Consider the following 16316-nt stretch of genomic DNA (forward strand, 5'->3'; position numbering starts at 1 on the left):
AAGTCTTAATGAACTCATTATAACATAAAAATATATGGGTAAAGGGATGGTGGTGGTGGTGTTTAAATGTTAAGAGAGAGGGGGGGGGGGGGGGGGGGTAAATGAAAGGAGGTACATCCTGTTCCTTAGGGGGGAGGGGGTAATAACGACAATACTAATATATAGTAGTAATACAGTATTGACCTTTCAAAATGTTCTTCTTCATCAGAACAACAATGCCGGTATAATTCAACTCTACTCAAGCTTTCTTAAATATATGTATAATAGGCTAGTGGTAGAGTTTTACAGATTCTTGGAACTTTTCAAAGTGTTTGTTTCTATTTGATCCCTTGACTAATGAAATAAACACAAAAAGTAATGGCTCACACTAAGCGCACGGTACTGGTGTCACTTTATGTTACACTTATAACGTCATAAATTGTGGCAAAAGAATCACGAAAGCAACGTCAGATTTTAAACAAATTCATTATCTCCAAGCTGTAATATCATAATTAAAGCACATGCATGGTTTATCGTTTAAAAATTCAAAATAAATCTTTGTACGTGTATAGCGTACATTCATGAAAATTATGAATTCTTAGAAATACTCCAAAGTATACGTACTGTATTTATTTCACCGTGCCTACAACAGCAGGCATGTCGTATGAAATAGGGCACCCATTTATGTAGGTTTCGTTTCGCCTCGGTAGATTTCGTTTCATTTCGATTTCGTTTCGCATTTTATAAGATAAGATAAGAAAACTTTATTTCAATTCGGCATGTATAAAACACAAATAACATAAGCTCTATAGAGCTTTTTACCGAATATAAAACATATACATCAACATTAAAATAATAAAACAACATGCAGCAATATTTAAGATTCATGCAATCTGGTATTTCATATAGATCCTAGCCGGAGATCAGGTGGCAAGCGCCTCTCTGTCCAACGACCAACATCTACATGCAGTATGACATACAACAAACAGGGAGAAATATTAATTTTTCATGGTTGAGTAAAAATTTATAAATACGATTAAGACACAGAACTTAGAATTTAAAAATAACTAGATGATTTCTAAAAATATGGTTATTTTAAATAAATATTATAAGCTAAAGAAAGTTACAACTGAAAGGAGCAAACCAGAAAATACAATCATCTGCATGCAGAACAGCAACATTTAGTACCACTCCAGGACTGCATTAAGCTCTTAAATTGAGAGAAGCTATTTTCAGTCCTGAAATGGTCCGGAAGGCTGTTCCACAGTGTGGCAGCAGCAAATTTAAAAGACCTCTTGCCATATTTTGATGTTCTGACTTGTGGAATGTCCAAAATGTTATTGTATCTAAAAGAGTATTTTGAATTTCTTGTGTGTACAAGATTGTGCAGACATGAGGGCGACAGTTTATTCAAAATTTTAAAAGTTTCAAGCGCCATAGTTCTCATTCTTCGAATCTGCAAAGAAGGCACCTTTGCTTTAATCAATAAGTTTTCATATGAGCTGTTGAGATCATCGTATACAAAGCGAAGCGCTCTTTCCTGCACTTTTTCTATCTTTTTGGAATTTTTCTCTGTACAAACATGCCAGGCCAAAGGGCAAAAATTAAAATTACTAAGAATAAAAGTATGAAAAATTGTAAGTTTGCTTAATCTGTTCAAAAATGGGCCTAAACGTTTAAGAATATTCAGTTGTTGGGATGCCTTCCTGCAGATTGTACTAATATGAGCATCAAAATTTAATTGATAGTCAATCTCAATCCCCAGCAATTTAACACTTTCTTCACAAGTTAGTTCAAAATTTTGCATATTTACAGACGGAGATTTTTCAAAAGTTTTCTTCCCAACTGTCAAGACTTGAAATTTATCAGGGTTTGCCTGCATCTTGTTACTTTTTAACCAGTCAATGAGCTGGTTTGAGTCAGACTCTAAAGTCGAAATAAGTAGATCAAAATTTGGACTACCAAAGGATAAAGTATTGTCATCTGTATAATTATACAGAGAACTTTCTTTTATAAACAAAAATATATCATTTATGAAAATATTAAATAAAAGAGGTCCAAGTATAGAACCTTGCGGAACCCCTTTTTGGATGTCAGCCCAGTCGCTCAAGATACTATTAACTTTTATTTGTTGTTTTCTGTTTGATAAGTATGATTTAAGTAATGAAACCGAATGATTTGAAACTCCATAAGCTGACAATTTGTCAAGCAAAATGGCATGAGGTAGGCAATCAAAAGCCTTTGAAAGATCCATGAGGACAGCTGCTATATAATAATTTTTATCCAAGGCTTCCCGTCAGTCTTCTAAAAGTCTGAGCAACGTGGTCTGACACCCATGTCCGTGCCTAAATGCACACAAGAAGGGATTGAAAATTTTATCAAAAAAATCATACAGTTGTATTTCACACACCTTTTGAAAAACCTTAGAAAAAACAGGAAGAACACTCACAGGTCTATAATTTGATATACATAAGGGATCGTTTTTCTTATGTAATGGTGTAATTTTACAGGTAACCATCTGATTGATAGTTTTGGTTTTATTCTACAATGCTAGTCCTCGTTCTCGGCGTTTTTGGAGTTGCATATATCTATAGAATTCAAATCTTTCCCTTTGTGATATTTTCTTTTTCTCATCCACTTTCTGAAATCCATAATGAAATAACAAAAGTATTGTTAAAACTATTATAGATTTAAGCTTTTACAATAGATTTTTTGGGGGGTGGGGGGTCGTCATGCAAGTGAAAAATGATTTAATCATAAATTCAAACCTTTCCATATTTTTGGAAAAAAAAGCTACGAGATTAATTTCGTACAGTATACATATATGAGCACTTGTGGCTTATTTACTAAATCAAAACTTATTACCAGCCTGGAGGCGGTCGGTTAGGGGCGGGATCAAAAGATCGATGTGGGATAAAAATCTAAATTCAAATAGTTATGCGAATGGGGGGTGGGGGGTGGTTAAAAACTCCGGTACGTTTCTGTCATCTGACATCGATCACGCTCTAGTGAAAAAAAACACCCAACCATCACATAGAAAGTATATGTAAGTCTGCGCTTTATAAATGAATAAAATAATAATAACCACGGTGAGTTAGTGAGAGATAAAAACCTCCAAATTATATTACATTTTAACGTTTTAATGTTCACTTTCGTTTGTGAACAGTAGAAAAGGTATACAGAGTGTTATTTATACTCGTATTTTTTACTTGTGTATCGATAAAATATGCACGTATCGATGGCGGATTCAGAGGAGGTTACCGAGATTGCATCTCCCTCTCTTTAGTTGAACATTTTTCACATATTGGTTTCTGAACAGAAAAAGTACAGAGGGTTGAAAACCCCTCCTTCAAAAATTTTCTGGATCTACACCTGTGCATGCTACATGTGTCATTTTCAGTTGTACAAATGTCCCCCTCTTCTTGTTCGTCCGTCTGTTACAAAATCTTGTGAATGCTTCTCCTCCTATACGACTTATGGGATAGACTTGAAACTTTGTCCAAAGCCTCATTGCCTTTTGTTGGGACGGGAGGATCCAATTATGTTCCTAAAAGTTATAGTGGATCTGAGAGGGGTGGAGGATGTTAAAATAGCTTTAGTCACAGGCTTTCTTTTGGAGGATTACAAGTTGTTTGCAATTCAGCTGGAATGGTCCGTCCTTGACCTACTTTTGGGCTAAAAATAGGTCAAACAGTTTTCCGGGCTTCTTGTGGTGGCTTATCAGGTAGACTTGAAACTTTGCACAATGCTTCATTGCCATTTGTAGATGTGCATATTGTTGTGACTGGAGGATCCAATTATTTTCTTAAAAGTTATAGTGGATCTAAGAGGGGTGGGGAATGTTAAATTTTAAACCTGTCTAAATATTGGTGTAACTTGCGCCAAAATCTACACCACTTCGAGAAATGGGTACCAGGTGTGTTTCTTAGCAGTTTTAGTGTTTGTCAATTCATGTTTAATTCTTTCTTGATTTGCTTCAACTACATTGATATACAGCATGCTAATTATATTAATACAGTAAGCACAATTAAAGATTACAGTAGCTTTCCTTTTAGCTCTTACAAGTTTTTTTGTCATTTCGAATTTCCAAAATTTCAGCTTGAGCATCACTGAAGGGACATTATTTGTCGAAATGTGCATCTGCTGCATCAAAATTGGTACCGTATAAGTTTTACATTGAACTAGACTGCTGGGATTAGCAAATGAATTCATCATGTCAGTTACTAGAAAAGGCATGTATGTGTCATTCTAAAATCCTCTTTATACAGCAAGGAAAACACCAGATATTAAGTTTTCTTTATTTAATACAATGTCGTGGACTCAAGTCACCTTTCCAATAGACATCTCTTTCCTTTCAAACAAAAACAACATATTCAAACACTTTATTCCTGTAAAGTTCATGTATGCATTTAAGTGACTAAATAGCACTAATCCTGCTCCATGGCAATCAATTCATCCCTGGGGTATTGTGGGAAATCGGAGGATCCAATTTCTTTAATTTTAAAGAAGTGACCACAGTAACACCGCTTGGGCTCTCCCTTGTATAGCCAGAAGTACTGAATTTGTCCAGTATCTTCATCACCTGGATAACAAAGCAAAACAACACATTACACTTTGCAAACTGAAAGGGTAATTATAATGAAACTAATTAACTGTGCATGTCTGGACTCAATTTTCATATCATCTGAAGTGGCATTAAAAAAGCAAAACTTTTGATCTGCATTCTCGTTCCATCTTTACCCACAGGGTCATCGTTTGAACAATTAGTTCATTAGTATGCAAGACAACTTTCATTCCAGTTTTAGCTTACTGGTTTTGTTTGTATATATGTTTTTTCTAGCTTTTGAGGTTTTTTCACTCATCAGAGACGTCACCAGCTCCATGAATGATGCCCAGGGCTGCAACTCTGAGAGTTCTTAATTGTGTCAACACCTACAGTAACACAGAACCTTTGTTAATAAGGTCAAATCTGAAAGACCCATGATTTTTCACTTCTAAAGCCAGGCACTTGGTGATGGAACAGTCACTACCTATATTAAAGGAGCATATTAGCTGTCAAGGTCATATTTGCCGATTGTTATCAAAATGACTGAAATACATACATATGTCATTTTTACATTACAATTTCTTTTATTTATATAGAGACAATGGCAGGAAAATGATTGCATGAGAGTAAACAAGAGGTCCATGGGCCACATCGCTTATCTGAATTACCTTGGTCCTGTTGTTCAACTGTTGTGATTTTTAAAAAAGATATTTATTTCCATTTTTATTCCCATGAAAAATTTCAAAGGGTCCCATTATAACTGAAGATGAATTATCACAACACTAATATCACTCACATGACCTTGGTATTCTGGGAGAAGGTTAAGGTCACATAGACCATGGTATAAAATCAAAGGTCTTGCCATAAAAACTCTATATACTATTCTAAATATAAAAGTTCTACCTGAAATAGTTCTGGAGATATTGAATAGATCAGATTTTTAAAAAGTAGGTCACAATCCAGGTCAAGGTCACACACCTTGGTATCGACATGAAAGGTCTTGTCATAAAGAATATATATACAACTATGCCAGCCCTACCTTAAATAGTTCAGGAGATGTTTGTTATACTTTTTCTTAAAAGTAGGTCAAAGTCCATGGTCAAGGACTGAAAACTTTATTAAGAACAAAGAGTATGTATATATGACACATCCGACATGAGAGTAAGGTTAAAGTTTTGAAATTTAGACCAACTCCAAGGCCAAGGTCAAAAGTGATGTATAAAATGTAAGGCCTTACCATAAGGAATCCAAATTATGAAAGTACTACTTTAAATAGTTCAGGAAATATTAAATAAGTTTTAAAAGTAGGTCACACTCCAATGTCAAGGTCACAAGGTTAAAAACATTGGTTCAAAAGAAAAGATCATGTCACAATGAATGCACATATGAAATATGAAAACCCTATCACTTACCACTTGCAAGTTATGAGCAAGGTTAAAGTTTCAGACAGACAGAGAGGACAAAATATGCCCTCAGTTATAATAATAGGGGCAAAGAACTTGAATCCACACAACTTGCGAACATTTGCATATATGGTTTTGATTTAGTGTGGCCCTGTTACTTTTGAATAGAATTTGTTTTAACAATTAATTTCCTCTATATTTCCATATAAAATTTCATCCCCTATTGCCTTTTCTTGATTATCTCCTCTTTGAAAGGGACATGGTCTTTCATTCGAACAAACTTGAATCCCTTTCACCCAAGGATGATTTGTGCCTAGTTTGATTGAAATTGGCCGAGTGGTTCTGGAGAAAAAGATTAAAACCAAATAACTTTTCGACCATCGACACAATTTTGCAGGCTGTGTACTTATCTACCCAAAAATTGTGAGATTTTCCATATCAGAGAGACTCTATGTCATAATAAATTAACTTACATATACATCCTACAAGACGCCTGTCATAAACTGAATTTACTATATGGGGGTTGTCCCTTGTTCCAAAACCTTTCTGTTTGGTGCTTGGCTTCATATCCCATGGATCCTGTAAAAGAAATAATATAAGTTTCCCATAGTGCATACATTAATAAAGCTAAAACATATATCAACAAAAGGCCAATGGGCAACATCACTCACCTTGGCTCATATTCAAAGATTTCCCCATTATATTCACAAACTCTGATCCCTATTGTGGCTCTAACCTACCCCTGGGGGCCATGATTTTTACAAACTTGAATCTGCATTATGTCAAGAAGCTATCATATAAATGTCAACTTCTTTGGCCCAGTGGTTCTTGAGAAGATTTTAAAAAAAATTTCTCTATATATATTCGTATGTAAAACTGAGATCCCCTATCATGGTCCCATCCTACCCCCGGGGGTCATGATTTTAACAAACTTGAATCTGCACTATGTAAGGAAGCTCTCATGTAAATCTCAGCTTTTCTGGCCCAATGGTTCTTGAAAAGATTTTTAAATGACCCCACCCTATTTTTGCATTTTTGTGATTATCTCCCCTTTGCAGGGGCATGGCCCTTCATTTGAACAAACTTGAATACCCTTCACCCAAGGATACTTTGTGCCAAGTTTGGTTGAAATTAGCCCAGTAGTTCTGGAGAAGATAAAAATGTGAAAAGTTTACACAGTTGCCGACAGACAATGGACAAATTTTGATCAGAAAAGCTCACATGAGCGTTCGGCTCAGGTGAGCTAAAAAGTTGTATCGCATGCTCTTGGGCCACAATGTCCACATAAAATTCGATAAGAATGTAAAATTTGGACCCCCTAAGACCCAGATGTCTGTGGAGAACACGCTCTGAACAAACTAGCATATCAATTATGAACCCAGATTTCCCTTGTATATTTCATATTTTGGCCCCATCCTACTGGAGCATGGTTTGAACAAACTCAGATCAAAACGGCTTGAAAAGGCCTTCCTACCACTTAAAGGGGCATGGACACCATTTGAGCTGAAAATTTTCAAATTTTACTTTTTTATTTTTTTTTAAATGTTTAGAATGCTTAATTAAATAAGATATTACTAATGATCAGCAAAAATTTCAATGTCAGTAGTCGAGGTACATGGGAGATACAGAGCTAGGTCAGAAGTCTTTGTTATGTAAACAAGGCTCGTGCCATGTTTTTGTTTACACAGGTCAAATAAACTAGTAAAAGTTTCGTTTAAAGCAGATTTTTTCAATTTATCAGTGAATTCTTAACACAATTCAATATTTTCTAGTGTTTGGCACATCTCATGTTGTTTTAAACACGCTATTTTCTATTCAACAGTCTAATGTAGACACAATCTAATTAAAATTAGATGTTAGATCCGCTCACATACTCGCTACACAAACATCTAACAACATCCCGTAGAGGGTCACGTCAGAGGTCAAATTTGCATGAAAAAGTAACCAATCGCTACAAAGACGAAAATGATAACGGTATCCAATCAGAATCATCATTGTATACTGTATTTGGTTACTTATTAAAGATGGCGACTGAAGAAGAAATGGAAGCGATTAAAACCGCTTTGAAGATATTTGATCTCGAGGCTTTGAAAAATGAACAAGAACAGATACTTAAATGTCTTTTTTGTTGAAGTATACATGAAAAGATCCCCCGATGTCGCCATGGTTTAAAATCCAAATAAAAACACGCGATAAACAAGTCACGATCGTGGGTGCCGCCATTTTTTCACTTCCTTGCGTAAACAATACATGGAATTGTGGGATAATACCCTATCGATATGAAGCGAGAAATTTGATTGGCTGTTGCACATTTGACCTCTAACGTGACCCTCTACAGGATGTTCTTAGATGTTTGTGTTGCGAGTATGTGAGCGGATCTAACATCTAATTTTAATTAGATTGATGTAGACAAAAACATGGCACGAGCCTTGTTTACATAACAAAGAAATCCGAGTGTTGTATCTTACATATACCCGTAACTCAACATCTGATATTCAAATTTTGGTTGACCTTTAGAAATACTTTAATTAAGCATTGTAAACAATAAAACTTTAATTAAGCATTGTAAACAATAAAAATGGAAAAATAAAATTTGAACATTTTCAGCTCAAATCGTGTCCATGCCCCTTTAAAAATTATTACCTTATATACTCGCCTATAAGTCAGATTTTTGGGAGTTAAAATTTGGAACAAAACTCTATGTCCGACTTATAGGCGAGTCCTAAGAAGATTACTATTTTTCTGGATGGCGTAGTGTATAGACTTATTTAAAATAACTCCGTACTCCAACGATTATTATGATTAACTACTTTTTCTAAATATACATTTTGTTTTTATACAGTATCAGCACAATTTAGAAGGAAGTCTTTCAAATGACGAAGACCTTAATAATCACTATATATGACTAATTTGGCCCCACCCTAGTAACAAAAACCCTACTCCTTTCGGTAAAAGGCTACTTGCTCCTTCTAAATATCCATACACATGTAGTTTCAATTTAGTATCAACAGCTATAAAGATGTTATTCAAAATGTTTTACACATAAATAGTTTGGTCCTGCCCTGGAGTCACAAAACCTCTACCGCAGGGATCACAAAATTTACAATTTTCGTAGAAGCCTTCCTGCTCTACATGACTATGCATTTATTTTTCTAACAGATGTGCTGTTGTAGAGAAGATTTTTGAAAATTGGTAATTTTTTGGCAGCTTTTGCACTGCCCTGAAAGCCAAAGATGTTTCATACCAAATTTGAAAAGAATCGAAAGAGTAGTTATCAAGAAGTCAATTTTTTCAGAGAATGAGTAATTCATATCAACATATTACAAAGGCAGAAATTCATTGTTGATCAGAAAAATGTAAATCGACCCTTTTTAAAAAAAAAATTCCCTAAGTTCTTGAAAAGTTGAGATAACATTTAAACACCTTTGCACACAATCAACATGGTTTGAACACACTTGAATCTTTAACTACACAAAAATGCTTGCATAATAATTTCAAATGGTCTGGGCTTGTAAATTATTTTTTTAAGAACAGGAATTTCATATCATACACAAAGTGAATCAAAGCTAACTTATCTAATTTATTACATTCAAACTAAGGTATGTCCTTGGTTTTAAATTACAAAGATGCATTCTTTTGATATGTTATTAAGTAAATCACAAAAATTAATAAATTCAAAAATGATATTAAAATACAAGTATTAACTAAACTAGTTTACAAAAAAAAAAAACTAACAAAAAACAAACCACACCAATATTTCAAAGCATAAATCCTAATGATTCTAGATTCACGGCATATTGAAACAGAAAATCTCTTCAGGAATGCTGCTGTACATTTCAGTTTAGAAGCCAAGTTCTAAAATCATTATTTAGTAGCTCAGGTTCAAAATGAGGGACCCATGTTTAAAAAAAGACTCAAGCCCCAAGTCACTCGATATCCAAAGTAACTACAACATGTCTGAAGTGAAAAATTTATGCAAACAAAATTATATCACATGACAAGGTAACACATAAAACATCAAGTCTCAGTTTTAATGTATAATGGTGTATACATCATCTGGATCATCAGTCACACAATTTTTCATCATATCAGAGTTTTTCGCAGGTTCGATGCTTTTGTCCATTCATTGGGACCAACAAGAAGTGACAGTATATATTTCCATTGTTCCTTGGGACAAGCAAAAATTATCCGACAATTTGGTCAAGCATCCAAAAATTAGATTTCAAAAACCCTATTAAAAATAATTAATATAACGAAAGTTGCAATTTTGATCCCCAACCCTCAATAATGTAGCTCGCCTCAATTTTTAAAGATTTTGAGGAGGAATATAATATCAGATAATTCAAAACCCTCCTCCCATTTTACACACCACCTCAATGACCTATTTGTCAGAAGGTTTTTTTTTTTTCATTTCTGGAAGAGAGCTACAATTCTAAACGGTCTTTTCTTTCGTAGAACTGCGGATTCATCATTTTTTGTTACCATTTTGAAACCTGCTACTGTTTATCCACATCATCTAAAGGTATTATACACTACTTTTGTTGGTGTTCAAGACTCAAAGCACTCCAAATTTCCCCCCAAATTTAAAAGATATCCATATTTTTGTAAATTTTCTCTGATGTCAAGTGATTATCTCTGCTTTGTTTACAGGCCTCGATGGACACTCACAGTATTTTTGGGGCAACAGTGAGAAAATGGGAACAGATCTATAATATTGTAGCATTTTCAATTTTTTGACAAATAAATGTTGGCTTGTTGAATAGGAATCAAGATTTCACCATATCTAGGTTAATCCTGATTGGAAAACAGATCACTGTCGACTGCAGCACTGCAGCAGCTATCCCAAATCTGGACAACTACTTTTGTGGACCCAGGTAAAATTTTACTTGCAATGGGCGACTGTAAAGCAACATTTGTGCAGTAGAATATACAAAGTGTCTGTTCAACTTATCCGCAGCATGCATTCTCAAACTGCTGACTTTTAAGATAACTTTTATGACTTGATCTTACCTTGCCTTCCATTTCACACAAAATTTCATATCGTTCCATTCCAACAGCATGTCCTCCCAAGTCAGGAACCTGACCCTCAATTTCTGTAAAACAAAATTGAATCCAGATTGATGTCAACTAGTTCCATGACCAACTCATAGTATTAAAGTCGTACCACTTCAGTCAAATATGGCATGGCTGGAATGTTTTTGCCAACATATGTGCATGAATATCTCCATGTTTAAATATCATATGAAGTGAATTTTTATATCGGTACAGTACACCAACTTTTATTTGCAACATTAAACTTTATTTTGTGATTTATCAATGATAAACTGGTTTGTGGCATCTAACTTCTGCACCCAAGATAATCTTAAAACAAATACTCGAGACATTAAGGGACTGGTTCAACAGTCAATGATATTAAGATTTGCAAACCACAAGCCATTCGGGCAACCATTTTCAGGAAATCCACATGCCTGAACTCAATTACACTTACCCGAAAATGAAAGTAAATTATACGCATGCGAAATCTGAATAATTTTCAAGACAAATCCGGAACAGACTGAGTGAAGATGCGTAATTAATGGGACGAATGACTTTGTTTGGGGCGAGTTATTCTAATTCTATGACTTGAGCATGTGCGTAATATTTATTTACTTCCGATTGTGAAATTAAAACTCCGACGGGCATTTTCTTTTACAAGTCAGTCGGACTTGTTGCCAACCGGATTTTACAAGTCCGACAGGAAAATCACTGGCCGCGGGCATTCAGACCACCGCTAATTTCGCAGACTGGTTCAAAGCAAGAAAATTTCGCTATGACAAGGCTCTCACAAACATTACAAAAATTTCTCGAACACATACATTATCTTAATATGCACTTTCTTTGAAAATAAGTTATTGAAACCAAAATGGGATGGAACACAGATGGACTGACAGTCTGACATGTACTATACTATTTAACTTTGCCCAGACAATATATACAATTGTGAGGCAAAAAAATAACAGGGATTGACATTAACAGTTTTTACTAACAGAAGCACCAAGTCATACTATATTTCATTCTATCAATAAGTCATTCTGAATAACAATCTATTTGATGTATGACCATGATGACTTATCTTATTCAGGGGGGGGGGGGGGGGGGGGGGGGGGGGGGGGGGGGGGGAGGAGGAGGAGGCATGCCAGAAATCAGGTGTAGCCCATTATGTATGACTGGTTGCAATGCTATATTGAAATATATCCTGTCTCAAGTTTTTAAAATTTTACAGGTTGGGAACACTTCCCCTTTAGTGAGATCTACTTGCTAAAGCACGATTATTCCTCTTTAGCAAGAAAGCAAACATTACCATAAACAGGTGTTTTGGTGTCTTTATTGAAAATAATGGCAAATTCCATGCGATGCTGAATAAGTGCAACACACACTCAAAATGACGCGAATTGTCCAAATAAAATTGACAACACAGACAAGAAATTTCATATCAAAGTTGCTGCATAAGAGGGAAGGAGTCTGAAATCCAATGCACATCGTGAGTGTTTTTCTTTTGATATATATATTTGCAGAAGTCTCAAACATTTTAGCACTTTTTCTTCTTTTCATGTGAAACACCTTCGTGTACTCCATGGGTGTTTTTCTCGGTTGTTTGAGAAATATCAGGGTTCCAAATTACCGCTCGCCCACTCGCAATGGTAACTAAATTTTCGTTCTCGTCGCCCACTTGGCGACCGTATTTGTCCAATCAACATTTTTCTTTCCGACCGATCTGAGTCCTATTATAATTGAAGTTCAATTTCCGGTTTAGGTTTTGCCACTTGGCGAGACATTCATGATTCCTGGGGTATCAAATCTTCCAAAATGTATTTAAACCAGAAGTTGAACAACGCAAGGGTTACTTCAAACGAAAAGAAAGCGTCTGCTTTCAACCAAAGTAGAAAGAAGGGGAGAATATGACTCGATGACGGCAAAAAGGGGATGACGTGCTGTGTGTACAAAACATGACACGAAAGGTCCAATCGTTGTGACAGCTTGCCCAAGTTATAAACTTGACAGCATTGTAAAGCTGAGAAATTTTGAAATATAACATTAAAAAGTCTGAAGAAACATGTGTTAAAGTCAGACGCCGCGAAGATCATAAAGTTGCTAGGTTGTGGAAATGAGAGAGGTATTTGAAAGAATTACAGAGAAGGAAACAGAATTTAAATATTGATATTTTAATTTTTTAAATAAATTGCAATGTGACCTGATGTTTCTTTTTTCTTGTAAAAAAAAACACCATGTTATTCAATTTCATGATATGTGTGGGCTACTAAAATTTCATGTGGGCTAACAGGATTTCTTATTTAGGGGCCCACTTGGCCCCTAAGGTATTCAGTCAAAGTTGGAACCCTGGAAATATTCACTCTCACTAGAGAGAGATAATCACATTTTCACAGGAATATCTTGCTGTAGGGAAAGTGTTTTCAACCTGTTTTAGGATAATATTTTGGATGAAAGTCAGAGGCAAAGGTACTGATCGAGGTTAACACACAGGTAAATTTGGACAGGACTGATTATACAGTGCAATCTTGTATGGAAACGGGATGATTAACAAAATATGATAACAATAAGGACTCCGTTTTAAGGCGAGATTTTAACTCCCATGTTTTGTAAATTATCTAGTGGAAAGGTTACATGAAGGGTACAGAACTGAACAACAGTTAACAAGTCTATACTAAAACTTTAGATACGATGCTTTCTTCCAATATTCAGCTTATTACTACTTAGTTTCTGCAAATTCACCACTTAATCTAATAAACTAAGGACGACTGCGTTTACCGGTCTTCATTATAGTCGTCGAACATAAAGGAAATTCGAACTACCACAACATACCGGGTCATGCACAAAAGGATTAGGTGAATATCTCCCTAGGATGTACACACGGTTCTAATGCTATTAATATATGAAAGTGCATACATTTTCCCTCTGTTGGACACTATGATTTTGATATATTTGATAAGTTTGTGGTTTACGTGACTACTTGAATATATTTACTATCTTACAGTTTAATCAAAATTACCTTTATTTCCTTTAAAATGGTCCTCTAAACCACCCCCAAGATTAATTCCTTTAGCCGAGACTCGAGCACTCGTGTGCAATAGTCGCTGTGTATTTCTTAGCGGACTTCTTACACTCCTCAAGAGAGTCCTACACAAGGACGAGGCCATTTTTGCAAAGAGAGTGCGACCAAGGTCAGGGAACTCTCGCGGGATCTCGCTCTCGTGATCAACAAAACTGAGTAACTAGTACTAAAAATAATTCGGATGGGATGAAATTTATGTAGAATATGACATAAAATTATGCAATGGTTACACCATATACAAATAAATTTTTTGATAGTCTATTATGTTACACCATGTAAACAAACTCGTTAAACATATCTTAATGATGTGAAATTTTGTTGGACTGAGCTAAATTAATATCTTGGAACACATCAAGTAGAATTATACATTTGTACATATATATATATGTATCATTTTACCCATGGAAATTTATAGTTTATGATGTTACACCATATGAAAACAAAGCCCTTGATCCACCCAAGAGAATTGTAAGTTGCTAATGTAACAGGAAGGGAGAAAATGCAATGACACCAGACCAGGATTCGAACCAGCGCCCCCTGAATCTCTAGTCAGGTGCTCATGCAGCTACCAAATGGTCCAACTGAGCTATCTGGCCACCGGCGATTGAACCTGGCTGACCGCTACACTAGCAACAGTCCTGTTCATATATATATACCTTGTGAGAATATATATATATGGAACACAACATATAGTCAGCTTAATGAATTAGTAGCTTATTAACTTGACTTAAAAAATTTTCTTAAGGATAAGTCAATCAGCTACTTGGCATGACTTGAAGTATCGAGCCAGTACGTACAACATGACTGATTCATTGAACTGGCAAACAACATGGGAATTATATATGCTGATCCACTTTCCCAGGTTTTAGTGGTGTCCAGAAAGGAAATTTTAAGTGATCGAACTGCATTATAGCTAGCTTATATATCTCCTACCCAGCTTCCTTAATGTGGTGGCTGTTGCAAGCTACTAATTAATGTGAGGACATGCCTAAGCGGACAGGATGTAGATGATGTTGCAGTACGTACTACGTACTAGCCAGCTAGGATATCGCACCATACTTGATCAACTTGTTCATGCTGCGCGACCATCTTGTATCACTGTTTAACAATCATGGGGAGGTTGATTATATGAGTTCAGTTATCATTGAGTAAATTAGGACCTACATACATATATAGATATATTTCCTGTGCAGATCCAAATGTATATCTATTGTCACAAGGACAGAGCAGTTACCTCCAGCATACAGCTGCTACCACGGTTTGCTGGCATCAAGTACAGTGTATAAATGCACCTGAAGGATTTAAAGAAATCTCAGAAAGATGATACAGACCTTAGTCAATTCTTCCCTTGACTTAATCCTCTGGGTTCCCTGGGGAACATAGGGCCGCAACCACACTCTAAATTCCAACGTAAACGGTTCTGGGCGATCATCTTTATAATTCAGCCCAGCATGTCATTCCAGCAGCCTTCACTTCTTTGTTTACGCTTCTGTGCCAGGTCTGTCTGGGTCTTCCTACTTTACTTTTGCCCTTCGGGTTCCATTCAAGGGCTTAATTGTCTGGTGACGTTTGATAAGCACTTTCAAAAAGTGTGGCCAATTCAGCTCCACTTCAGTTTTCTGATTTCCAGGTCTATTAGAACTTGCTTGGTCTTATTCCTATGGAGCGCCAAATTAACATAAACTCAAATAATTGAAGATATCTTCAATTATTTGAAGACATCATCAATTCAATTATTGCTCTCTTTAATTGAATTAATTAATGCACGCATTAAATCAATTATTGCTCTCATCAAATGAATTAATGCGCGCTTCAATTCAATTATTGCTCTCATCAATTGAGTTAATGCGCGCATCAATTGAATTAATGAGAGCAACAATTGATTTAATGCGCGCATTAATTCAATTATTGCTCTCTTCAATTCAATTGATGCGCGCATTAATTCAATTAATGAGAGCAATAATAGATTTGATGTGCGCATTAATTCAATTATTGCTCTCTTCAATTCATTTGATGAGAGCATCAATTTAGTAGAAATATTGCTCGCAATAATTAATTTAGAGCTCGGTATAAATAATTTGATGATCTCTTTAATTCAATTGAAGATATCTTTAAATCATTTACAATGCTTTTGTATATTAAGGAATTAATGCGCGCATCAATTTTTTTAAAGAGAGCAACAATTCAATTCAAGATATCATTAATTCAATTCTGGATATGTTGAATTGAAGATATCTTTAATTATATAGTTGCTCTCTCTAAAAGAATTATTGCTCTC

At 35.3% G+C, this 16316-nt stretch overlaps 1 protein-coding gene and 1 long non-coding RNA gene across 2 annotated transcripts; one reads left to right on the forward strand and one right to left on the reverse strand.

The window, feature by feature from the left end:
• Positions 1 to 4264: 4264 nt before the first annotated feature.
• Positions 4265 to 14201, reverse strand: LOC125670535 (cytochrome c oxidase subunit 5B, mitochondrial-like). The gene is made up of 4 exons (XM_048905745.2): positions 13976 to 14201; positions 10939 to 11021; positions 6402 to 6507; positions 4265 to 4561 (listed from the first exon to the last, which is right to left on the reverse strand). Exons 1-4 carry the CDS (start codon positions 14121 to 14123, stop codon positions 4407 to 4409), a joined length of 492 nt encoding a protein of 163 aa, XP_048761702.2. The 5' UTR covers positions 14124 to 14201; the 3' UTR covers positions 4265 to 4406.
• On the forward strand, positions 10333 to 14144 carry LOC125670561 (uncharacterized). Its single transcript, XR_007368329.2, has 2 exons — positions 10333 to 10802; positions 12191 to 14144. It is a non-coding gene; the product is annotated as an uncharacterized LOC125670561 (long non-coding RNA).
• Positions 14202 to 16316: the final 2115 nt, after the last annotated feature.

Source organism: Ostrea edulis, chromosome 4 (genome assembly GCF_947568905.1).
Source record: "Ostrea edulis chromosome 4, xbOstEdul1.1, whole genome shotgun sequence".
Taxonomy (NCBI): Eukaryota; Metazoa; Mollusca; class Bivalvia; order Ostreida; family Ostreidae; genus Ostrea; species Ostrea edulis.